The sequence below is a fragment of the Ciconia boyciana genome, chromosome 5 (genome assembly GCF_034638445.1).
Source record: "Ciconia boyciana chromosome 5, ASM3463844v1, whole genome shotgun sequence".
Classification (NCBI taxonomy): Eukaryota; Metazoa; Chordata; class Aves; order Ciconiiformes; family Ciconiidae; genus Ciconia; species Ciconia boyciana.
Genome location: NC_132938.1, coordinates 44,411,155 through 44,437,774, shown reverse-complemented (window position 1 = coordinate 44,437,774; position 26,620 = coordinate 44,411,155). Strand labels below are relative to the sequence as shown.

The 26,620-nt window shown below is 38.9% G+C and overlaps 1 protein-coding gene across 1 annotated transcript in view; it reads right to left on the bottom strand.

Moving 5' to 3' along the window:
* The window catches only part of SPOCK3 (SPARC (osteonectin), cwcv and kazal like domains proteoglycan 3), a 233,942-nt gene that overhangs the window by 2,300 nt on the left and 205,022 nt on the right, over positions 1 to 26,620 (bottom strand). The window contains exons 8-10 of the mRNA XM_072861612.1: positions 8,730 to 8,951; positions 2,226 to 2,288; positions 833 to 970 (exon numbers count right to left, since the gene is read on the bottom strand). Coding sequence (XP_072717713.1) covers positions 833 to 970; positions 2,226 to 2,288; positions 8,730 to 8,951 — 423 coding nt within the window. The remainder of the gene's footprint in view (positions 1 to 832; positions 971 to 2,225; positions 2,289 to 8,729; positions 8,952 to 26,620) is intronic.

Below are 26,620 nucleotides of genomic sequence, written 5' to 3'. Positions count from 1 at the left end.
AGAAAAGAATTTCTCAATATTAACAAAAGGAGAAAAATTTTATGGATTTGTAGAACTATAATGAGTGCCAGGAACAACTGAAAGAGATTTAAGCCCAACTTACAGATGACAATAAGGAATACTGATAATGTACACTGTCTATTGTTCAGTCCTTACATATTATCTTGAACTTTCTAGAACTGTCCATTTATCTAGAAAGGATCCTGGATTAGATGTACAATAGGCCTCAGCCTGTATGTCAAATACTGTGTTAAATTTACCCTTTGTTTCAGTCTATGTTCTTTTGTTGCAAAAGAAGTAGAAAGGAGTAATGTAAGACTTTTTTTTTTTTTTTTAAAGGAATATTTTATTGACATTTTTTATATCTGGGACATCAAATAAAGGTTACATGGGAATTCTTGGAAGAAGTTGTACATTGCTGCAGGGAAGGGAAAAATAAGGGAAGATTTAGTGTGCTAGGAACTTTTGGCAATTCCCTCAAACATAAACTGAAAAAAAAGTTAAATTGAATTCACTAGCATGCTGATTACCCAAAGGGATTTCATCCAGCATTTTGGGGTTTGTCTAACGCTGCTCTAGGTAATTAATTTTCCCTAAATTTATATACACTATGCCAAGCACATATATGAGGTCTATTAATAGCTGACACAGTGATAGGAGTTGCAAAAAATAATGAAGTAATAGCAATAACAAATTATAATTTGTTATTTTTTGTTTCAAAAATCCATGCAGTTGGGTCCCCCATCTGTTCTTACTGAAGAAATTTAATCTGGTTGGCAATCAAAGGGAATAACGGCCCTAAACCAAATGCCACAAAGGGTTCTTAACTTACCGCATTCTGCCACACCGTTTGTCCTGGATCCTGTTACCTCATTACCGTATCTGTCAACACACCAGCACTGCCCTACACTCCCATGGCACTGACTTGGTTTGTAATACCCATCTTCATCACATAAGGGGATGTACTGCCCTGTGATATATAAATATTGAATATTAAATATTTTTGGCCACCTCTTGGCCAATGTAACAATTATAGCAGAAAGCAACTACCTTTTGCTGTTTCCTCATTCCAGACTCTACACTGATTGGTGTACTATTATTAAATTCAGTTAAGCAGAAAGCGACTGAATATATCAAATGTGGGAGGGAAAATAACATGTATCAGTCTTGGAAAGATTTCAAGAAATAAAGTGACCAATCTTCCTTTAAATTTTTCATTGATCCTGTGACACATATTCCTTACTCCCTGAATGTCTCAGTCAAGATCTTCACTGTATTCTGGGGGAAAGGCTCAAATATAGCACCCAACCCTGAACGGGATGTTCTATAATCTGTGGAGTACAAACAAGTCTGAATAAGGGCCAGGCTTCCTGGACTAACAAGTATCTGCTACAAGACTTAGGAGCTATTTTTATTTAATATCTATTTTACAATTCATTTAGTTACCTACTAATATTTATTTACTCCACCACAGAAGACAAATGCAGCGTAACACACCAATTTTATCAACAACAAATGTAAAAAAAGAATGTTAAATTTGCATTTATATGCAAAATACCTAGGCAAATTAGACTCTAGGTCAAAAGGGTTCCCCACTAAGAGTACAAGAGACACAATCAAGAACCTATTTTGTGAGGCAGTGACTTGCCTACGGCTGAATAATCCACTGTTTGTCATTTGGAGTGAACGGAGACTTTTTGAAAGAAACATAAAATGTAGACAAACCACAATGAACGAAACATTCACATGAAAGCATTTTGAAGTGTATAGGTGTTGTTAGAAACCATCCTTAGCAGAAATACAGTTTTGACTACTTTGGGCCAAGCCTTTTATTGCAGTTTTTATACAGTGGCTAACAGTAAAAAGAAGATTTTACATTTCAGTAATACTGATACAGTATAAACTGATTCACAACAAAGATTTCAATTACTTAAAGAATATTACAGGTAAAGGATCAGCACAGATACTAATTTAGGAGTGCCTTAGAATGTCCCCTCTATAACTGTAAAAATGTACCTTCTATTAGGGTAATAAAACAGATGTAATATCTTTTGGTAGGTAAGGTAATAAAACTAAGTTTAATAGCTTTCAAAAATTCCATAAATTTTGTTGCTGGAATTTACTGCGGTCTATCTTTGTTGGATTAATATTGATTTTATGTTGCTGTTTCACTAGGATTATTTATGTAAGCAATAAAACTTTCAAAAGAATGATCTATGGCTCACCTAGGAGCTTCTTTCCTCCTTGCTGTTTCTGAATGTTGCTGAGTTCTGTCTGGCAAGGTGGGTCTAAAATGACATAAAAATGTTAAACAGATTACACTGTATCTAGGAAAGAAAGCATATGACTGAGTTTTCACAGTTTGCTACGTTCTAAGGTCACTTTGACTACTGATCTTAAGAAACACACGCATCCTGCATGAGTAGTCATGTTCTAAGCTCTGAAATAAAAGAATTACTGCACCTTGCTACAGCTCCAGAATTATGAATTAGAGCACCACCATGGATTTGTGCAGAAGGCCACTCCCAGTTAACCCAGCTTAAGTGAGCACCTAGTCACTAGTCTGGAGGATCAAGGAATGCTAGACCAAAATAGTAACTCTATCACACCCTATTTTATCAGTCTACAGAAACCAGAGTGTGACTGTGAAGCTTGCCTCACGTATTGTTTAGGAACAGGATGGCTCTTTTAATTCTTTCCCTTTTGTCCTTGTTAGAAGTCATGTTCAAGTTTTGTTTTTCACATACTACACTAAGAAAATAAGAATTTTCTCCACTGAAGTCTGCAAGATTGTGATTCTATTGCAACAGTTTAAGACTGAATCCCATGGTACAAAGCCCCATGTTCAGCACACTAAGTTAAAAACAGTGGCCAAACTTTAGATGGCTCTAAGAGGCAGAATAGGTATTAAAATTCAGTTTTCCATTCTTCAGAGTTATAGCTTACTCCAGTTCTGAATAATTTAATTTTCTACCGTCTATAAAAGCAAGTCACAGTATGCCCCATGAATGCGAAGGAAGGAAGACATGAACGTGTGTATATGTTACTGTTGCATAAGTGAAAGAATCAAAGACAGCAAAGTATTAATCGCTGAACACTGATACTGAATACTACATTAGATCATTAGCACAAAGGCATTTCTCATTCTGAATCAGCAATAGTATGACTGAGTTTACCCACATGTGTTTTTAGCTTATACCGTTCCCAGACAATATTCTGGTAACATCTCACTAAAATCTCACATTCTATGAATACGAAATGCATTTTCCATTTTAGTAGACCCTGATTATTTAGAATACATCTTTGCTGTGCAATTAACTCAAGGTTCCCTTCTGAAATATAGTAAAAGTCCAACAGAGTAAACAGAAACTGGAAGACAATAATAACCCCTTACTGACAGCAGGCTGTTAATTTCTCTTGGCTTTACATTTTAAATGCTATTTACATATCCCATAAATTTAGAGAAGCTTATCAACGTTTAGAGTAGCCTCGACTCTGGTGGGGCCAGGTTTTCACACTACATCTATAATGATTCTTTTTAGAGTGAAGGCCTTAAAAGTAGGCTCTACTTTTAAAATACTGTTCACAGGAGTCTTAGTGCCAGAACAAATTTTCAAGAGATGTCTTTCCAGACAATCAGGCAATTTTCTGTGTGTGCTCTTGAAAACCACTGGGACTTGACATCATTGGATGGATATTGGGTTTTAAGTATTTAGACTCTGAGTATTTGCTGAGGCTATATAAAGTTTTACATTTCTTGTTGTAAGAAGTGCTTTGATGATGATCATGCATGCTAGTATGCCATAGATGTTCATTACTTTTCAAAACTAAGGTTTCTGTCTTTCCTGATATTTAAAGAGTTAAGCTCTTAATTGTACAACATTCTGAGGATCAATTATTTCTTAAACCAAAGGTATTTCCAATTAATCAGTAATCTAAAAAATGATAGTAATTTATGCACACAAGTACCACAGGCTAGAAGGATCTAGGATTGTGGTGGACTTGGCAGTGTTAGGTTAATGGTTGGACTGAATGATCTTAAAGGTCCTTTCCAACCTAAATTATTCTATTCTATTCTATTCTATTCCTATTTCTATTTCTATTCTGTTTCATCCCATCCCATCCCATTTTTCATGGATGGGAAATATGCTGAAGGAGAAGAACTAGTCATATAGGAAAAGTACATGTATTTTGTTCTATGGAAAAAAATCCTAAATTAGAAACACAGAGTTGCACACATGAGCACTAACATGTGGAAATGTAAAAATGGTGGACTATGCCTAAAGAAAAAAGTCTTCATTTACAGCTATAAATCTTTGGTGGTATAATTACAAAAAGGAATACCACTAACCAAAAGGTAACAAGGCAATATGAGAAAGTTACTTACCCAAAACTCTCTTATTCTCAGAAGCTAGGTCTTCAAGATTCACACTTAAGCTTTGCTTCTCAGGATAAAAGCAGCAAAAACTCTTAACAATACTAAATCACTCTGGTGCTTAAAACTGTCAAAGAGAATGGCAGGCTAGAAGTACAACCAATTCCTTTTGGTCCACAGCATATCCTTTTTCCTCTCTCCCCAATCATAATGCTTCCCTTTTTATTTTTCAGTTAGTTCCTGAGTTTGGAAAAGCTTTCTTTTAGATTTCTGAATTTATGTCAATAAAAAAAGAAGTGTTGCTGGACAACTTTTGGGAGTCTTAAGCCAAGGAGAAAAAATTCCTTTACAAAAATCAGTGTGGTGGCTTCCTTTGAAATAGAAATGAATCTGGCATCAGTCTTTCTGATATCTGAATACAAATAAGAGACCTAATCTTCTTCATCCTTAACCGACTTCCACAGATGTGGCAGGAATTGTCTTTCTGACAATATCCCTGCATTGCTATGAGTGCTTCATGAACCACTTAACAGCAGCCATCCACAGTTCTTCAGTGCTCGAAGTACTATGTACACCAGAGCATCCCATGGTATTAATATTGGCCCTTGAGACATCAATATTCAGTTGTGTTAAGAGGTGCTGCAAGGCTAGTACGATTAAGCTTTGATTTACCAAAAAGAGGCACATTAACAGAGCAATGGGAGTAAAACTGGTAGATTTGACAAAGAATGCCTAGGATTTTTAACAGATTTGTCTCAAGGAGCTGCTACCCACACAGTGAGCCTCCAGCTTTCACAGATTCTCCACCTTACTCAGCTACAAAACAGTGATTTTCCGTCTATCAAGTAGATAATATTTGGCAGAGCCCCTAGCTTCTGGCATATGGTCCACTGCAGATTAGGCTGCCATGTTGTGCCTTGCCGGTGCTTGGGGTCAAGTATTATAATTGTTCTTGGACAACCGAGGCTTAGGGATTTGAATCATCAATGCTGCACTTCAAGAAATCTTTCTGGGGACCTCAATTATGTGTTAAGGCACGTTACACTTTCCTTTAGAACCATCTATAAACATATTTGAAGTCCTGCAATCTGAAAAGGCTGATGCAACAAATATGAGTCATGATAATTACCATTCCTCTGTAAGATGGACTAGTTTTAAAGTCATAAAGATGTCTTCCAGCCTTGACAGACAGAAGAGTCTGTAAGAAAAAGGCATCTGGAAAAGTGCTGGGCTAATAGATCCATGCAGAGGCCTTCACTAAAGAAATACTTAGGTGCTAAGCATTAATATTTCCAGCAAAACTGGGTACTCTCCTACTCTGAAGCAGTGATGCAACAAAAACAAGGCTGTAATAATGATGAAGTACTGGCAGAAAGAAATTCAACCTATAAAAAGGCCAACACTGCAAGTGCCTCAGCATTTAGATAAGCACTAAAGTGTTAAGCTAGTGTCAAACAACTAAGAAAGTAAGTTCTGAAGATGGGCATTGAAGCACTTGCATGAATTGTAGTTGAAACTAGAGGGCAATAGCTACCAAAGTGTACAGGAAGACTTGCAAAGAGCACTGGCAAAGTGCAGATTTTGAAGTACTGCAGAAATGCATTATAGTATCTTGGATGTATCTCAGAAAAACCAAACTACACTTAAAGCAGAATAAGGCCAAGAAAAAATGCAATAAGCACCACTGAGCCATACATAAGTGTTTAGGCATTAGTCAAGGCAGGACAGGTACTACAGGAAGATCTTTTTCTGAGCAAGAAAGATCTGACTTAAGTATTCATAAGAAGTTGCTTATATTGACTAGAAGTTTTGAGTAATGTGCAGTAATGGGTCTAGTGTACTGTAATGCATGACAGACCTCAAGCAGAAAGAAAGAATGAAGAAAAGTTGCAAGTACTTGTCTGATCCTGACAACCTTGAACTGTGAAGCTAAGATCAAAGAGCAAGAGGGCTTCTCAGATAATGACTCAAGCAAATACTATGTATTTTTAAAAAGCACAACGGAATTTCTATCCCAATATGATACATATTGTTGACTAAATTTGGTATTCACTTTGAACACTGCTAATCAACAGCAGTGCTGTAAAACTGTAGATCTGCCCAAAAAGCACCTACTAAGCTCAATGAATAGAGAGAGCTGTCTACATGGCTTGAAGCATTCTGTTAATAGCAACTTATTTTAGCAAACATCAGAAAGAAGCCACTGAATTTCTCTACCTAGCCATCTCTTTGCTATTAATAGAAAAGGTATAGTTAAAGGTCTTATTTAGATTGTTCAATCAAGTAAAACATAACCAAACATGAACATATTACAAGGTTTAGCATAACACTGCAAATTATGAATAGAGAATTCAGTGGGTCACTAATACACTAGGGAGTTAGGACTCAGATAGTTGTACAAGAGCTAATAATAAGATGTGACAAAGAAGATAAGCTTTTTTTTTCTCCTTACACCTTCAAAAAAGCAGAACACAGATTCTGTTGACAATGTTAATTCGGAGGGATGGAGTGCATGTTTAATCCACAAGGATTGCCAAAACTGAGATTTCACCTCATTTACAATGTTGAGGATACATCTTTTTTACTATATGCTCAAACACACTGTGGTATCGAAAGCTATCTAATATGTTTTAAATCAGCACCTTAACACAACACCATGGTCAAGACAGTGAGGCAACTGGTAAAAAGGGAAGAAAAGCTTGATAATGTTGGATTCTGCAATGGGGAGAATCAGTGTCACTGAAAGCCGGATCCCAGATTTTTAGCCTTCAGGGTACCAGTACTATAATTCAGTAGTGTTTAGATCAGTCTTTATGATACCATCCTCGGGTTTGAGCGGTACACTGATCAAGTATTTTAGACAAACATTATTTGTAGGCTACAGAATGCAAAACTACTTGAAACTAATCTGTGGAAGTGCTTTCTTAATGCCCTGGTTATGCTGTACACACATTATATGAAACCGGTAGAAAAGCCAATTGATAGAAGAACCTTGGATCTTATTAGGCCACATGTTATGTGCTGTACTTTCTCTGACAATTGAAAAGAATTATGCTGCCCTCCAAAGAGTAAGGGTGTTTATATATTCAGCTGAAATGATTGTGGTGTTGGTTTTTTTATTTTAAAGACAACCAAACAAAACATATTATGTTCTGTACTTTAAGAACCACTTTACCTCTGGGATGCGTTATTTTTCATTTACTAATTTTGTTAGCAATACATACATGCTTATAAAAATAAAAGCCAAAATATTGTTCTACTACAAAACTAACAAGGTGTTATGAAAGATTAAATGTTAACTTTTTAACTACAAAGCTACCAAAGAAAAAAAGTTTGCTATTTAGTATGTATCTACAGAAGTACAGCTTTATTTTTGTTCAGATTTACAACTGGCAGATGTGGCATCATAAAAATCTTTATTTCCCCAGAAATCAGAGTCAAACCATAGATGCTGAGTGCTAATGGGAATTTATCACAAGAGTTTTAAAGGCACAAGTGAGATTTAAAAACTGATATTAAAATTTGCAAAAAGGCTGAACTGACTTTGCAAACTTTCCACCAAATCAGTCTTATCTCTTCTACTGGCAGTAGAAATTTGGACCCTGGTCACTATTTATTCCTTTGAAAATCTCCTTCATGCTAGTAAGAAAAATGAAGGGGCAATTCCGTCCAGTTTCAGCCAATATTTAATGAGTAAATTTTTTGATTCATTAGAACTAGTTTGATTATACTATTTATGTGATGTCTCACCTAGATCTAAAATTGTTACATGATTGTCAGGAAAATAATGCTTATAGGTTGTGTTTATTTGTTTAACCAAATCACATTAACAAGAGATTCATCTAGGCAGTAAAAATCAATTGGGTTTAGGTCCAAATGACTAGAAATAGCTTTATCCATAATGTTCATTCAGTTATTTTAATAGGGTCACAAAATAGAACATTAAGATGTCCTACTTCAGCAATAAAAAAGTTTATTTTATGATGTAGGCAAAGCAGACTGGGAAAGAAATAATTTAAGTCATTTTGTTCTTTCTTTTGGTCTCTTTCTTCTGCATACTTACTGGAAGTTGGCATGAGAAACAATAATGCTGTAAAGGCATTAGCCGCTGTTTTGCACTTTATTTAGAATCCTTGAATTTCTAGCAAGCCTCTCCATTTAGCTTGGGTTGTTTGCTTGGGGTTTTTTAACTTCATTTTAGGTATTCACAATAGGTCAAAAGCCTTAACACAAATTTATGGTACAGCATTTAAGAGCTTGTAAGTTCACTGTAATCTTCTTAATATGTTAAAAAAAGATAAAGCACTACAAAAAGGTCAGTCATATACATATGCAGGTTGTTCTCATCTTTTACCTTGCTGTCTTTGGAAGCAGTAGCACCACTCATTGTTAGATATCAAACTGTCCTTGTATGTGTCACAAGAATTGAAGAACGCCCTGGTGCACGGCTCATTCTTGTCAAGGTAAATGCTTCCAAGTTCTGACTGGTCCAACAACAGGTCATAGTTCGTATCAAGCCTGTTAAACATCCAGCCAAGTGAGTCTTTGCAAATTGGCAAAATGCTGGTATCAAATCCTAAGAGGAAAAAAAAAAACAAAACACAAACAAAAATCATACAGCAGGAAAGATACAGCAGCTGCTGAGCTCAGCCACCACAAAGGAATGCAGCATCAGTGGTACATAGGTACAGCACATAAACAGTGTATGCTATTGAAATACTACATATAAATTATAGGTCAGCTTCATTTTATAAAATTCATTAAATTAACCTGCTACAAGAATTAATCCCACCATCAGTCTCAAAGCATTTAGAAATATGAGTTTTCTTGTCAAACATTATACCAATAGCACACACATTATGTACAGTAACAAATGATCTACAGTGATTTCCTGGAAAATAATTTTGTGGAGGAATTCTAGTGACATTATAAATCAGGAGAGTGAAGCTTAAGTGGTTTGCAATGTTTACAGAACTAAGAGGAGAATAAATTCCAGGTAACTTTTTGGAGTCCATTTTTTTTTCTTCCTACAACATATATTCAATTCTACGAAAAAGGAACATAATACTCAGCCTCAGCAATGCCTTGGAAGTTATGATATTTTCTCTTTACCTGATGTACTTTACATCTTGGAGGAGGCCATGGAAAAGATGATTGCTAAGAGCAGCTGCATGCCAGTACCAGACCTACTAATACAGCGTGCGTCTTCCTAAATTGTTGCTTGGAAAAAGGGCCATCAGGAACAGGCTGAGTTAATTATACCTGTAGCCAGAGCTCAGATGTCATGTTTGTTTTTTCCTGCATCAACTGTCAAGTACATGCAGACTTGCATATGGACATGGATAGGAAATTCAGAAACCACCAGGCCTGTTGCCTATGTAGAAGATGTGAGCTGCATTTGATATACATATACTTTTTTTCCTGTTCACGTGCTATGGGTCATACCACAGGCTTATGGTGCATGTAGCCAGGCAGTTGAGTATACATCCTAATACAGAACAAGATTTAGTGCTACTAAATACTATTCTTCTAAAAACATTTAAGCTAAAACTGAGCAGTGAAAAAATGAAATTAGTGAATATGGCTATAGAAAAGTTGACATAAGAGCACACAGGAATTCCCAGTTTCTACTACTGTTAAACTCAAGCCTGCCTCCCTTAGCTGCTGTTCTGAAAACAATAAAGAAATCTGAAAAGTGTTTCTATTTTGCTAAAATAGGTCAACTTGGATAACTCAGTAATCACCTTTGAAATCAGTACATCTTCCTTGAGGTATATATGTATGTGGAAATGTCCATACTATGGTAGAATGACCATTTGAGAAAGGAAAAGAAGAAAGCTGATAGCACCAAAAACTCCCTGTGGAAGTCAGACAACCATGTAAACTCCCCTTCCCCAGAAATCCTACGTTAACTATGACTTTTAATCAGGGCAGTCTCACTTTTTCTTGCTTCATGTTGATCTGTTGCATTCATTATTATTTCTGCTTGACAGAAAAAAAAAGAAAAAAAGGAAACAAATAAAGCAAGCCATTTGATCTTTATGATATTTTTTGATGTGTTTAACACAATCAAACACAAGCATTCAACCAATGGACTCACCCTTCCTCTCCAGTCCCTGATAAAACGTCAAGAGAAAACTTTTTTTGTGGATTAGGAAGAGCAGAGAGAGACAGGACCCAACTAAATGAATACGGACATACAGTAAGATGTATTATTCAATTTTATCTGTAAAAGACATCAAAATAATTTAACAGGTGTTTGTGATTTGAAAAATTCTGGAAGGTTCCTCCACCTTAAAACATTTTGTCTAAGGATGAATATTCAGTATAACTTTATTTACCTCTAAGGCTTTGCTTCTGAAGGCCTCTTAACACTTCCCAGTTATTTCTGTTTTCTCTGCTAGTCCTGTTTTTAGCTAGAGATCCTCCTCAAGAACTTGGTTTCAGAAAGGGGTCGATGTGAAACATACTGTTTCCTATCCTGCCTTTTGTGTACCTGCATGAAGGGAGGAATTATTCTTGTGCTCACAAAATTTTTCTGAATTTTGCATTCTGGCCAGCTCACCAAACTGTAAGACAAGTTGCAGAAAAAGAGCAACCATGAGGAGACAGACTTTAATGAATAAGATGCCAGGTAGAAGGGAATAAAAGATTTAATACACCTTTAAAGGCACTTTAAAGGTGTATTCAGGGATGGATCTTCTGGGCCAAAGTAGATAATTGTAGATAATACATCCGCATGTGGAATTTTAAGCATAAGTTTATTGAAAGAGGCATCACTTTCAAGCTTGGGACAAAGTATTTTTAAATTAGCATTTGTGGTCCATGCTGGAAAAGCTCACATCATTAAGTACTTTGTATTTTAGGACCCTAAAAGCTAGCGTTGTGTATTTAATAAACTCTATTAAGGAAAAGAGGAAAAAACCTAAACACCTGCTTATTTTATTTCTCTCTGTCAGTTTCAAATTTTACTCTGAAAAGAAATAAATTTATCTGAAGAATAGTGAAAGACCACTGAACATTTCCAAGGTTTTATGCATCACTAAATTAAGGTTGGAACAATATTATATATATGCAGAAGATTTTATCCACATTGTTTTCTTGATTCCCTTAACTGGCATTAGCCTGTGAATCGAGTTCATCCTCCATTCCCATTCCTCAATTTTTTCTCACTTCTTTCTATATAGCTTTTAGATTTTTAAAAAAGTGTATCTAATAGGGATGTCCCACTGGATTTTTATCTATTACATTTGTCATAGTTAAACACCAAGCTTGAAATGAAAACGTTTGCATTGGAGTCAGCAATATCATTAAAAACCAGATGATTTTATTACAAATCACTGATATCAACAGGAAAGCACCAGAAAAATGTCATTATGTTCTAATATAAAATATAAATTATATACATGTAATATATTATATTATATAAATATAATATAAAATATAAATCCAGTTAAAGTTAAACATAACTATGGTTTAATATTTAAATTTAGAGTTCAAAGTCTGATATTTATAATATACACTTCCTAGTAAACAGGAATATATTATAACTGGCACATCAGAATTAATAAACCTACTTCAAACAATAACATTTCATATAAGAAACTTCTTTGTTATTTCCAAGCCTGAAAAATAAAGTTTACATATATTACAGCTGTCATACCCTATCTATTAAATAGCATCATATACTGGAGAAAAACCACTGTGGGTCATGGGGTCTAGCTTTCTACAAAACAACTGTTTGATGTAATAATTTCAAAAATTAATCATGCTTTACCTTGAAAATAATTTGTTTCTTTTTTTCAGAATTTGCTTCTGAAGTAGTTTGTATTTTTATTTACAGCCCAGGTATAATTGTTGTTGGTTTTATTACTTTTTTAGTTCTTTCTCTTCTCTGGTATTTACAATGTTACTGTTTTATATAGAGAAAATTACTTTTCTTAGTTTTCATTTGGCTTGTTTCACCAAGCCAAACTCTTTCACGATCATCAGTCACTGCAGTATAGTGTAGAAATGTCTGAAACCTAGGTCAAATATTAGTTTAGGAGAAAGAAATAAAAATGGCTAAAGTATTTCAGAGGTAAGCCAGGCACATGTTGAAAGAGAAAGAAGCAGCTTTATTTGATCTAAAATGGAGCACTCCACCTCCTCCAGAACTGCTACACCACATAAAGATCATCACCTCAGTTCCATGTTCACATTATAAACCCTTAAGAGATTACTGTGGTAAAGTAAAATTCTTGGTTCAATTTTAAAGAACCCTTAAGGAACTGTCCAAATTTAAGATTATCAGAAGTGCTTTCTCTCTGCAATGACTTTCTTCCTCTACTATAATATTGATAAAATAATACAGGTGTGTTGTGGTTTAACCCCAGACAGCAACTAAGCACCACAAAGCCGCTCGTTCACCCCCCTGCCCCCCGCCCTGGTGGGATGGGGAAGAGAATCGGAAAAAAGAAAAAGAAAAAGCAACCAAACCCACAGGTTGAGATAAAGACAGTTTAATAGGACAGCAGAGGAAACTAATAATAATAACAACAACTACAATAACAACAACAACAATAATAATAAAAGAACATACAAAACAAGTGATGCACAATGGAATTCCTCACCACCTGCTGACCGATGCCCAGCCCGTCCCTGAGCAGCGATTGCTGCCTCCCAGCCAACTCCCCCCAGTTTCTATACTGAGCATGATGCCATATGGTATGGAATAGCCCTTTGGCCAGTTGGGGTCAGCTGTCCTGGCTGTGCTCCCTCCCAGCTTCTTGCTGTCAGGGCATGGGAAGCTGAAAAGTCCTTGACTGGTGTAAGCACTACTGAGCAACAACTACAACATCAGTGTGTTATCAACATTATTCTCATACTAAATCCAAAACACAGCACTATACCAGCTACTAGGAAGAAAATTAACTCTATCCCAGCTGAAACCAGGACAGTATCCATGCCTTACTCTATACCATCTACTTCATGGCCAGGTTCTACACTTTCCAATACATTCCAATTAATCACCACCACTTTCCCTGTCTTTTGATATACACACACAGATATCATTCCCTTAGTCCATGAGCCATCCCTCTAAAATGTCCAGAGAGTTCATTTAGTCCATGACTTTGGGCTCCATCTGTCCTAACAGTCCTTCGGGGCAGGAGAGATGGTGTGTGGTGTTGCATTGTTGCATGCTGAAACCAGTTCTGGTTCCATCACCGCTGCACTTTGCTCAGTTTCATCAAAGTTCATTCTTCCTTAATCTGGGTGATTCTCACTGAAATACTGTTGATATGGCATATAGCAACCACAAAAGTGATGACATACAGTATTATATAGCAATTAACATCATACCATTCAGTTCATTGGCTATTCTCACCCAGAATCAAATCCCCTTGAGGTACACAGCGGAATTCCCCATCCTTTCACATCACCCACCAAGTGCATCCAGGTCCTTGAGCAAAAGCAATCCCACGAATGGGCTTGCCTTTGCCTGAGGCAGGAAGAACCCAGACTGTCTTCCCCAGCATGTTTTTTATGTGCACTACAGGGACTTTATCCCCCTCCACAGTATGTAAAAGTTTTGATTGGGCAGGGCCAGCTCGATTGACAGATCCCCTAAGTGTTGACTAACCAGGTGGCCTTTGCTAAATGTGTATCCCAATGTCTGAATGTCCCACCACCCATTGCTCTCAGTGTAGTCTTTAACAGTCCATTGCATCATTCGATTTTCCCGGAGGCTGGTGGATGATAGAGGATGTGATATACCCACTCAATGCCATGCTCTTTGGCCCAGGTGTCTATGGGGTTGCTTTGGAAATGAGTCCCATTGTCTGACTCAATTCTCTCTGGGGTGCCATGTCACCATAGGACTTGCTTTTCAAGGCCCAGGATAGTGTTCCAGGTGGTGTCATGGGGCACAGGATACGTTTCCAGCCGTCCAGTGGTTGCTTCCACCATGGTGAGCACATGACGCTTGCCTTGGCAGGTTTGTGGGAGTGTGATATAACCGATCTGCCAGGCCTCCCCATATTTATATTTCAGCCATCGCCCTCCATACCACAGAGGCTTTAACCACTTGGCTTGTTTAATTGCAGCACATGCCTCACATTCATGGATAACCTGTACAGTAGTGTCTGTGGTCAAGTCCATCCCTCGATCACGAGCCCATCTATATGTTGCATCTCCTCCTTGATGGCCTGAGATGTCACAGGCCCACCAAGCTATAAATAATTCACCCTTATGTTGCCAGTGCAGATCCACCTGAGCCACTTTAATCTTAGCAGCCTGACCCACCTGCTGGTTGTTTTGATGTTCTTCAGTGGCCCAACTCTTGGGTACGTGAGCATCTACGTGATGTACTTTTACAACCAGGTTCTCTACCTGGGCAGCAATATTTTGCCACAATGCAGCAGCCCAGATGAGTTTGCCTCTCCGCTGCCAACTGTTCTGCTTCCATTGCTGTAACCACCCCCACAGGGCATTTGCCACCATCCATGAGTCAGTATAGAGATAGAGCACTGGCCACTTTTCTCATTCAGCAATGTCTAAAGCCAGCTGGATGGCCTTTACTTCTGCAAATTGGCTCGATTCACCGTCTCCTTCAGCAGTTCCTGCAACTTGTCATACAGGACTCCATACAGAAGCATTCCACCTCTGATGCTTTTCTACAATATGACAGGACCCATCAGTGAACAGTGCATATTGCTTCTCATTTTCTGGCAGTTTATTATACAGTGGGGCCTCTTCAACACGCGTCACCTCCTCTGGTGATATTTTGAAATCTTTGCCTTCTGGCCAGTCCATGATAACTTCCAAGATTCCTGGAGGATTGGGGTTTCCTATTCGAGGAACCCACTTACTCCACGTAGCATCAGCTGCATGATGTGTAGAGGGGACCCTCCCTTTGAACATCCAGCCCAGCACCGGCAGACAGGGTGCCAGGAGGAGCTGTGCTTCAGTACCAACCACTTCTAAAGCAGCTCAAACCCCTTCATATGCTGCCAATATCTCTTTTTCAGTTGGACTATCGCGGGCCTCGGATCCTCTGTATCCCCAACTCCAAAACCCTAGGGGTCGACCTCGAGTCTCCCCTGGTGCTTTCTGCCAGAGGCTCCAGGTAGGGCTGTTCTCCCCGGCTGCATTATAGAGCACATTTTTTACATCTTGCCCTGCTGGGACTGGCCCAAGGGCACGAACTATCTCCTGTTTAATTTGTTCAAAGGGTTGTCATTGCTCAGGGCCCCATTTGAAATTGTTCTTCTTCCAGGTCACTTGATAGAGAGGGCTTACAATCAGACTGTAATTTGGAATATGCATTCTCCAAAACCCTACAACACCTAAGAAAGCTTGTGTTTCTTTTTTGCTAGTTGGTGAGGACATGGCTGTTATTTTGTTGATCACATCCATTGGGATCTGATTATATCCATCTTGCCATTTTATTCCTAAAATCTGGATCTCCTGTCCAGGTCCCTTGACCTTACTTTGTTTTATGGCAGAACCAGCTTTCAGGAGGATCTGGACTATTTTCTTCCCTTTCTCAAAAACTTCTGCTGTGTTGCCCCACACGATGATGTCACCAATGTATTGCAGATGTTCTGGAGCTTCACCCTGTTCCAGTGCAGTCTGGATCAGTCCATGGCAAATGGTGGGGCTGTGTTCCCACCCCTGGGGCAGTCGATTCCAGGTGTACTGGACACCCCTCCAAGTGAAAGCAAACTGTGGCCTGCACTCTGCTGCCAAAGGGATTGAGAAAAAACGCATTAGCGATATCAACTGTAGCCTACCACTTGGCTGCCTTTGACTCCAGTTCGTATTGAAGTTCCAGCATGTCCGGCACGGCAGCACTCAGTGGCAGCGTGACTCCATTCAGGCCACGCTAGTCTACTGTCAGTCTCCACTCTCCGTTAGACTTTCACACTGGCCATGTGGGACTGTTAAAGGGTGAGCGAGTCTTGCTGATCACTCCTTGGCTCTCCAGTCAACGAAGCAGCTTATGGATGGGAATCAGGGAGCCTCAGTTGGTGCGATATTGCCTCTGGTGCACTGTTGTGGTAGCAACTGGCACCTGTTTTTCTTTGACCTTCAGCAACCCCACAACAGAAGGGTCCTCTGAGAGACCAGGCAAGGTAGACAGCTGTTTAATTTCCTGTCTCCAAGGCAGCTATACCAAAAGCCCACCAGTACCCTTTCGGGTCCTTGAAATACCCTCTCCTGAGGTAGTCTACGCCAAGGATGCACGGAGCCTCTGGGCCAGTCACCATGGGGTGCTTCTGCCACTCCTTCCCGGTTAGGCTCACTTCAGCCTCCAATACAGTCAGCTGTTAGGATCCCCCTGTGACTCCAGAAATACAGATGGGTTCTGCCCCTGTATAGCTTGATGGCATTAGGGTACACCATGCACCGGTGTCTGCTAGAGCCTTATACTCCTGTGGGTCTGATGTGCCAGGCCATCAAGTCCACACAGTCCAGTAAACCTGGTTGTCCCTTTCCTCCACCTGGCTGGAGGCAGGGCCCCTCTAGTCCTGGTCATAGGATTCATTACCCACTTCTTGTAGATATGAGTCAGAAGTCCCTTCATTAAAATCAGCCCTTTTACTCTGTCCGGGGAGCTGCCCACTGGAAACTGGAGCAGCAATCTTCCTGGAAGAACCCCCTTGTGTGATTGTTTTTACTTGCAACTCACGTACCCGCGCCTCTAGGGTCGAGGTAGGTTTTCCATCCCACTTCCTCATGTCCTTTCCATGGTCACGCAGGTAAAACCATAGGGTGGCCTGTGGTGTGTACCCCCTGTATCCTCTCTCTTGAGCAGAGGAACACTTACTCCTAATAGCTGAGATACCTGTTCATACAGGTGGGGAGTAGGACATATCCTCTTTGAATCATTGGAACTCCCAGGACAGTTTGTCAGCTAGCATGTCCGGCAGTTTCTCTACAGGTGAGACGCAGGCCCATAGGAAGGAAGAGAGACTTTCTTCTTATTTCTGGAGTTGGCCAGCCAATTCACCCACCATTGGTCCCTCTCCATCTTTCCAGGTCATTACTGCCAATGAGTTGGCATCCGACAATGGTGCACTCCATACAAACTTCCGCCACATGGCTCATGTGGACTTCATCTGGATCTTTGGATAACTGCTTGTTGTCCAGGTCACCATATATCACCTCCAGCATGACTAATTCCCTCAGGGACTGGATACCTCTCTCCAGGGTGGTCCACTTGCCTGGGTGACATATAACATCTTCCTCGAGGGAATACCTTTCCTTCATGGCTGACAGGAGTCGCCTCCAGAGGCTGAAGACTTGTGCCCCTTTTCCAATCACTTTGTCAATGCCCCCTTCCCTACAAAGGGATCTCAGCTGCTTGGCTTCCTTACCCTCTAATTCCAGGCTACTGGCCCCATTATCCCAGCACTAGAGCGGCCAGGTGGCAAGGTGCTTGCCTGGGCGATGGCTGAAATCCTTTCACATATCTCACAGCTCACTCGGGATAGGGATCCGGTGGTTTCTGTCTTGTTTATGAGTTCTTCCTCTCCCTCTGAGGAAGAGGAGGAACCCTCCTGCTGAGTTCTTCCTCGGGGGGAAGCGGGACATTCTTCCTCTTCCTCCTCCTGTTCTCGTGATGACCCTGTTTTAGAGTAGTCTGCCTCCTCGCTGGTGGGGCAGTATGCTTCTTCCTCCTGCTCCCTTTAGGAGAAGCTTCTTCATCCCTGTGGGTAACTGCTGAAGTGACTTAGAAATTAGAACTTACAGGTAAGGCACAGCATTGAAGAAGCCTCACAGGTGGAATGCAGCTGACATGCAAGGAATCCATTCCACAGAAGTTCCCTAGGCCTGCAACCTTAGATGTCAGTAATGCCGGGGGAACCTGGTGTGCTGACTCTAAGAGGCGCTGCCCAAAGGGTGGAGCGGTGTGGAGATGCCACGGCCAGGCTCTGTGATTATATGGGAACTTAAAGGTGTCATGGAACTGATAAGCTGCATATTTACTACCCTGGGCCAACAGCCTGCCACATTTTTGACAAAATGCTGTCCTTTTGGTGAACTTTGCTCATTATAACATCATTATAATACCAAAACACACCTCCATCCCAAAAGCTACCCGCCTCCACTGAGCTTGCGCACTGAATTTTTCTAGCTTATACCTTTAAAAGCGAAGAGAGAAAACTTTACACCAATCCTAAACAAAGGTATGTATGCCTAGAGTCACTCAAGCTCCACCTGAAAGGTGAAAGATAGTATAAAATGGCTTAAGAGAAAGAGAATGTTAGTGAAGACACCATTGTGTACCACTGCGACGTTTGGGATCGGTTGATGGGCTGAGCCTCTCTTCCTCCCCATCGGGACGCCTTTGGGTAAGAGTCGAACACTTGGTTATACCAAGTGCCTCCCCGGGAAACTTAGAAATCTCTATAGAGTCGCTTTATCATCTTTTAAGGCGTTTGTAGCCGGCAGTGTTACTCATATTCTTGGTATTTGCACATGCTTTGCAGACAGTGAATTTATCACCGGTAATCCAAAGAATCTGTGTGTCTGTTGCTCTAATAAACTGCACTCTTCATTGATCTAGCTGTGGTAGTTCTCATTGAACACGACCAGACTCTTTAAGTGTGTCCGTGATAGTTCACGCAACACGACTACACTGGGGGTGTAAGCGCGTTATTAGTGAATCCGTAATCGTGAAGTTCAGTACGCTGGACACAACCAGACTTATAATGTAAATTAATGCTGTCGCCTTAGCGAAAGCCCAGAGAGGGCTCTGGTTCTGATAAGTTGCTATACACACAGTCCTTAGAAAATAAACCGTTGACCAAGTCTGAGAATAAGACTGGACCTAGCCACACCTAGACTCCTCTCTGAGAAGGAGTTTAGAAAGCAAGGGAGTCCTGGATGAACTTCGTGACTCAAGGGGAGAGTTCCCACCCCAGCCATTCCTCAGACTCCTATTTGTAACGCGACAGTAACTCTTAACACAACAATCCCTTACTAAACGAGCTGACTTTTGCTTCCAAGATTTCTTCTTGTGTATGGGGTGACTGATACCGGCACGGGTTGGTTCTCTGGTTCAGCTGCAGTGCCTGTTGCTGGGGTTGGAGTAGCCACAGTGCCTGTCTCCATGATTTGAGTAGCTGCAGTGCCTGTTGCGGAGTTTGGAGTAGCTGCAGTGTTCTTAAATAGTTGTTTAACCCTAAGCAAGACCTGACACACATTCAGGAGACATAGCAATAGGAACATGCTGGTTTGAACATCCCAAGGATATTCAAAATTCTCAAGAGCTACTGTAATTAGCCTGGAGAGGAAGGGGAAGATGGAGGAAAGTGTCTCCCCCATAGATTGGCTCTCCAAGGACAAAAAGTAAAAAGTGTAATTATTAATAATTTCTGATAGATGGCTCCTGAAGTACAGAGGTGACGGCAATGCTGAGTACAAATACCAGATGGATCTCATGACCAATAATTTTATCATACCACAAGCCAGTGTTACACAGTACAGCAAAATGATAACCTTAATCCACCTCCCAGAGGTGATAAACAGCACATAAATACTGATAAACATATATACGGCAAATAAGGTGTTATAACACAACTCTGAGAACAAGCACAACAACTTTGACAGCAAATAAAACAACGTTGTGACCAGCGACTACTAAACTAATATAATGAATGCTCATAACAAATTTGTTTTAACACGCTCTGGTCAGATCTGTTGTTATCTCAAGCCTTCGTGCCCCACATTGGGCACCAAAAAGGACTGTCATGGTTTAACCCCAGCCAGCAACTAAGCACCACACAGCTGCTCACTCACCCTCCCTGCATCCCCACTGGTGGGATGGGGGAGAGAATTGGAAGAAAGAAAGAAAAAAAAAAAAGAACACAACAAAAAACCCCCCATGGGTTGAGATAAAGACAGTTTAATAGGACAGCAAAGGAAAATAATAATAATTAAAAATAATAAAAGAATATACAAAACAAGTGATGCACAATGCAATTCTCACCACCCACTGACTGATGTCCAGCCCATCCCTGAGCAGCGATCACTGCCCCCTGGCCAACTCCCCCCAGTTTCTATACTGAGCACGACAGCATATGGTATGGAATAGCCCTTTGGCCAGTTGGGGTCAGCTGTCCTGGCTGTGCCCCCTCCCAGCTTCTTGTGCACCTGGCAGAGCATGGGAAGCTGAAAAGGCCTTGACTTAGTATAGCACTGCTTAGCAACAGCTAAAACATCAGTGTGTTATCAAAATTATTCTCATGCTAAATCCAAAACACAGCACTATAGCAGCTACTAGGAAGAAAATTAACTCTATCCCAGCTGAAACCAGGACAAGGTGTCACTCTTGAAGGGGATATACTCGAGAGTCAGGTAAGCACTTAGGTACATACCTAGAGTTTAATATCTGCTAACACGGTTTGACACATGAGGAGGCCAGGTGATACAGAACTAAGAATCACAAAATCACCAGGTGACCTAGAATTAGGAAATTAATTGCCCAAATCACAGACTACATATATTATCACTTTGAGCACCAATAGGAATGCTGTTCTTACACATTTTTCAGAGTTGAGACACAAAACAAAAAGCAGAAACTAAAGGGGGAAAATTAGCATAGTTGAAGGATAGTAATTTATTCTTGATGATTAAGTACCAGGACATTATACCGAGGAGAGTAAAAATTGCTGCTCAGATGTCTAAATTACAAAAGAAGATTTTATCTTTCTCTCATTTTCACCACTTATTTGAAATCTATTTCCATATACCATAATGAAATGAGCTTTTATGCAGCTATTTCTGAACATTGTCTAGAAAAATGTGAAGTACCAGCTTAAGCTCTTTTCCTCAGCCAAAACAATCCCAAGGGAAATATTATTGAGAAATATACCCCTCCTCCATGGCTTACACACTAGCATTCAAAACATTTCCTCAAAAGGAACCAACAGAAATGCTCCTGTGCTTCTGATTATTTCTCAGCGGAGAATTTCAACTCTTAGTAAATATAATCTGCTTTTCAAGGTAACATTATTGTTTGCCTGCTTATTAAGCTCATAAGTAATAAATCCTTGTGTACATTGAGGAAGATAGCTTTTGACATTATGTGGAAATCAAAACAGCATACATAGATATGGCTCACATATTGCATTATATAAAAATTGTTTATCTAATATGCCAAGACAAGTAAACTGCATGATTCTTTCCAATACCAGTATACTGTCCAGTACAATAAAAGACACTGACAAATCACACGTGAATAAACACACATGCACTCTGCGAGAGTCCTTACGGCCACCTAGACCATGGCTTTTACTTGTTCAGCATGCAAGCTGCATAGCAAGAAGGTTTTCACTTGTGATGGATTTGTCTAATATTTTGGTTATCAGAAAATCCTCCGTTAACAGCATCTCACAGCTGAGGCCTACTGTGCACAAGCTGGGAACAAGTTTTCCTTCCTAATGCAGTACTACCAGGACAGACCTGGGCAGGAAGGACTCAACTAAAGAGAGGACTAAGCAGACGTGAATGTTTTCTGTCGTATTTGCTATTCACAAAAGTGCTGATCTAGGTGAGACTCATCTGGCTCCATACTAGCCCAAGAAGAAGACAGCATTAGGCATAACATTCTCTGTCACCTGTCTAAAGTTGTAATATATTCCTGCTCACTATGATTACACAGATAGGAGCGGAGCCTGGGTTGGGGCAAGACATGGGGAAGGTACCAAAGGTCTTACAATAAACCTAGGATAACTGACTCTCATTTTACAACAAAAGGTACAAGGGAGAAAAGTAAAGCACAGCTGCAATATCCCTTAAACACCTGTGAAAGTTTGTATCCTGAAGTCTCTCCTTTTTCAGAAAGTGTTTTAGAGAATTTTATATGGAAGTGAGGGGAAAAAAAAAATCAAGATGAATACTATTGCTGGAGGCTACCAGTTTGCTAATAGCTTGACAGTTCAGATGAAATGTATTCTGTGCGACACCAGACTGACCATTTTATTATAGGAGTGACTGTTAAGGAAAAGTAGAAGACACCTGAGGAGGGAGAAATAAAATAAAATGCTACAACAAACTTCTATATGTGTTTCATTGTGTATAAGGATAATTCTTTACAAAAGATCTAGTCAAAACAAACTTCAGTCAACAATACTGATTTAGTTCATTCAAAGTCTTAATTCTAAGTAAAGATGGATTAATTTAAAATCCCTGCTCAGAATTACTTCTAGGCTGGATTTCTTCTTCTAGACTCTTGCTTTAAGGATGCCTGAGCTTACGCTAACCTGACACATGCAGAAAGCCATTAGAATAACCTTTTCTTTCTAGCAAACTAGAACTATGGTTCAGGTTGCCAGCCTGCACAACTTTGCAGTACAGCTTACAGGACATTTTCTGAGACGATCTCAGGAAGTAGCCAAATTCTCAGGCACTCAGCATTTTCAAGACATCAAAAATGATGTTTAAAACCACAATTCTTTTTATGTCTTATAACTATATAATGACTGTATGGGAGAGTATTGACAGGAGTAATCAAGAACTTACTGTTCTGCTTATGACTTCTGTCTGTACATCATGTTTCCAAATATGCTTCAGCAATGAAGATCAGGGAAATTTAATTTATCTCTGCATAATGTCAGCTGTGTCTCTTCATTGATAAGGAACTTAGGATAGTCACAATGAAGTAAAAACCTCCAAGCAAAGATCTGAAATTGTCAATTTTATTTGCACTTTTCTATACAAAATTGGTCTTTTCCCGCTGCAAGTTTGTAAGGGTATTTGGCAATTTTAGTGTAATATCTCACCATGCTAGTTCTAGACAAGCCAATTATAAGTAATTTTCTTTCAGACTTCTTGTATTTTTCTGTTATTTTCAAAATTATTAGTGTATTAGACTCCTAATAATCATATTATTTCCAAGCCATAAGAAGATTCTCTATTACCTTTAGCCTCTGGTGTTTCATCTTCTAAGATGACAAGGCACACAAGTATTCCTTAGAAACAGACCGCCTGTTAGCAGTAGTATTTGTGGGACTACGGTATTTTTTGTGCTTTGCATTTGATGCATTAATTCCCTAGAGTTTTATCACACAAAATTAATACAGAAATAGAACAAATATTTTAAAAGACTTTAAACAGGTACGTAAAATCTCACTTAATTTTTCAACTCCTTATTTCCCCATCCACAAGGGAATAATAATGGGGGTATTATTGTAGTATGGGGGTAAAGTATCCTTTTCCCCTTTGTGTCATCTATTTAGACCATAAATGGCCTGAGGACAAGATTTAAGTGTTTATATAGCATTTATAGTAAGGATACTTCTAGATATATGCAATCTGAATACATCTTGACACAAAAGGGATTTCGGAAATAAAACCTTATTAATTATTTACAATATTCTAGTCTGCATTACTAGTAAGATTCAGATATGGAAAAAAGTATGTGTCAGTTAAAACCATGTAACTCCTGTAAAAACTCAACAATGTAAGCACCTTGTATTTTTAACTTGTTATCAGCATATTGATGGCTCTAGCAGAACAACTTAAACACTATTGCTTGGTTTGTTTAGAAATAATCTTAATGATTGTACGGATCAATGTGGACTATTTAATAGCTGGAACAACTCTGAAAAGCACCAGCAAGGCACTATAAACTTGTACCATATCTACCTTGGTCAGAAGGACTGTGCCCAAGCCTTTTAATAAATCCTGTCCCAAGTGCCACCAGAGAGACTGAAATATGAAAAATCTTAAATGCAAATAGACAACCAGAAAGGATGTCACAAATTGCTTTTTTAAACGCAGAATGGCTTTTCAGTGAGGAAGGAACTCTATGACAAGAATAAAGGACAGCCTGGGGGAAAGGGTGCCAAAACAGATTTTTAACTCCCCAAGGGTAATGAACAGCTCCAGGGATCTGCTAGAATAATTACGACTCTGAAAGGGGAAGTTATATTCAGGTGGTTTTTTGTTGTAACCATTGCTCTGTACAGATCACTAAGTCTCGTGCTAAGTATAAGGTCATTATACATGATTAAGAAGTTCTTTGCAAGATTTATTTCTTGGTGTGTAGCTCTCAGACATCTCCAAAACAGGGGCTGGACTCTCTGGTATACTTAAAAACTGATGTCTTGGACCTACAATGACTTTGGAGACTGACTTTGAGGGATTTCATTAGGGATACTACTCAAGAGCTTAGCTCTTGAAGAACAATTTTAAGAATTTCTTAATGGTATTAGAAAGGACATTACCATGTTGAATGGTTATCGTTATTTTTGCTTCTTTGCATGTTTACAGGCACATAGTGACCTAATATTTTCTTCTAAACCATGGACATGTTAATTTCTCATAAGATGCAGTATCTTTTGCTGCCTCAAATAAGAAAATTTGAAGTTCAGAAATGTACATACCAGAAAAACCACATAGTTGCATTAACGAAACCAGTTTTTAAACAATTTTTGCATCCCCAAATCCCCAAATGAAAGAAAACTACTGCTGATCGTATATTCATTCGATCATTTTCTGTCTATAGATGGACTGCCTTTCTGCAGTAGCCTGTCAAAATAATTCAATCAAATAAATATTGTCTATTTATAAAATTGAATAAAGATTGCGCAAATAGGATCTTTTATATTTGAAAGCAAATTTTTTTCACAATTAGATATATGCAATTTGAGTAACTGTCCACTAAACACTAGTACTAAAACACTAGACTCTAAACAGTTATTGTTCAAATGTTTTTGTGAAACGCTGTGGGTTTTGTTGAGAAACTCTTTTTTACAGAGAAAAAGAAAAGAAGAAAAGATAGGACAAACTGAATGTCTCATGTAATCATGTTCTATAATTTGATTTGCTTTGTTTTAGTAAAAAGAAAATAAACATACCAAAGCCTATCATTAAACTTCTATGTTTACATCCTAGCATTCCTATAACAAATAGCAAACTTTTCAACATTCTTGTAACACTACCTCTATTTTAAGGTTGATGAGATATAACTCTTTGGAACAGAAAATCTAATTTAAAACAGCATAGTAATCAAATAATATTTTGTATAACATTCTACCTGTTTAGGATTAATTTCTGGTACGATGTTACAAGTATAAGTCAAACATTTCTGACAGCACCATGTTCACAGGGAATTTAGTCGGTAGTACAATGAAAACAGGGTTTTCCACACAGATTATATTTCCTTACCTGTTGATGAAAAAGAGCCCTGAAAAGACTATTGTTAGCCATCCAAATCAACACTTGATCCTGTCTCTCAAAAAACTGGTAAGATAGGATCCAGTCTAACTTGTGCCTAAAATTTCAGATACCTTCTAAGGTACGTGTGAATTCTTTATACTGTCAAAGGAGAGAACTTCATGACTTTGAAGGCTTCCAAAAGGAAATTCTGAAAACTGGGCCAGAAACCCATTTTTTTCCCCTCAATTGGAACAATTGTATTTGTAGAGAACATCCTCATCTGAAGGCTTTTAAAGGCAAATACATCTCTCTACTTGCTTTAGAAAGATTCCTTTACTAGCTCAGGTTAGGTGGGAAGGATCCCACAGACCCTAAAACTTTGGAGGAAGTTAATCAGAATGGGACCATACCATTTTCTGCAGAAGAGCTCCTCATGCTCACAGACCTGACAGACCAAAGTGGTTCATGCAATTGAACAATCTGTTCTAAAAATACCCACGTATCTCAAAACTGCTTTGGTCTACATAGTCTAAGCAGATGGTTATTATCTTCTGCATTGTTCATGAAGTGCCAAAATATGAACATTTAGGATGCACTAGATGTAAAATCAACATTAGGTAGACATCACTCAATCTTACGAGTGTTGCTAATGTTATAGTAAGTGACCATCAAAGTTTGAAAACAAACCAACCAGTTGGGATCACAGAACATATGTCTAGGTCCAAAAATTGACAAGGTCCAAAAACTGACAAGGTCCAAAAATCCACAAGACTCTTGCATTTTTACTCACACATATTAAAATCTTAGATCTTAAGTCTAAATACAGTCTTTGATTGCTATTATAAAGTAAAAATTTGCAAGCAAACAGACAAGTGATAAAATAAATGTGAGTATAATCTTTCCACGTACACATCATGATACAAATACCTGTCTCAAGTAGAGATACTAGGCCTTATGAATGTCACCTGTGTGCTTAAGGAAAAAAGGCCAAGGAAAATGTCTAAGGGAAAAATCTCACACACTTAAGAACTTTGTGCTTGCACTACATCTTAATGTATTCAAGGTATTAATTATGAACTTTACATTCCTGTA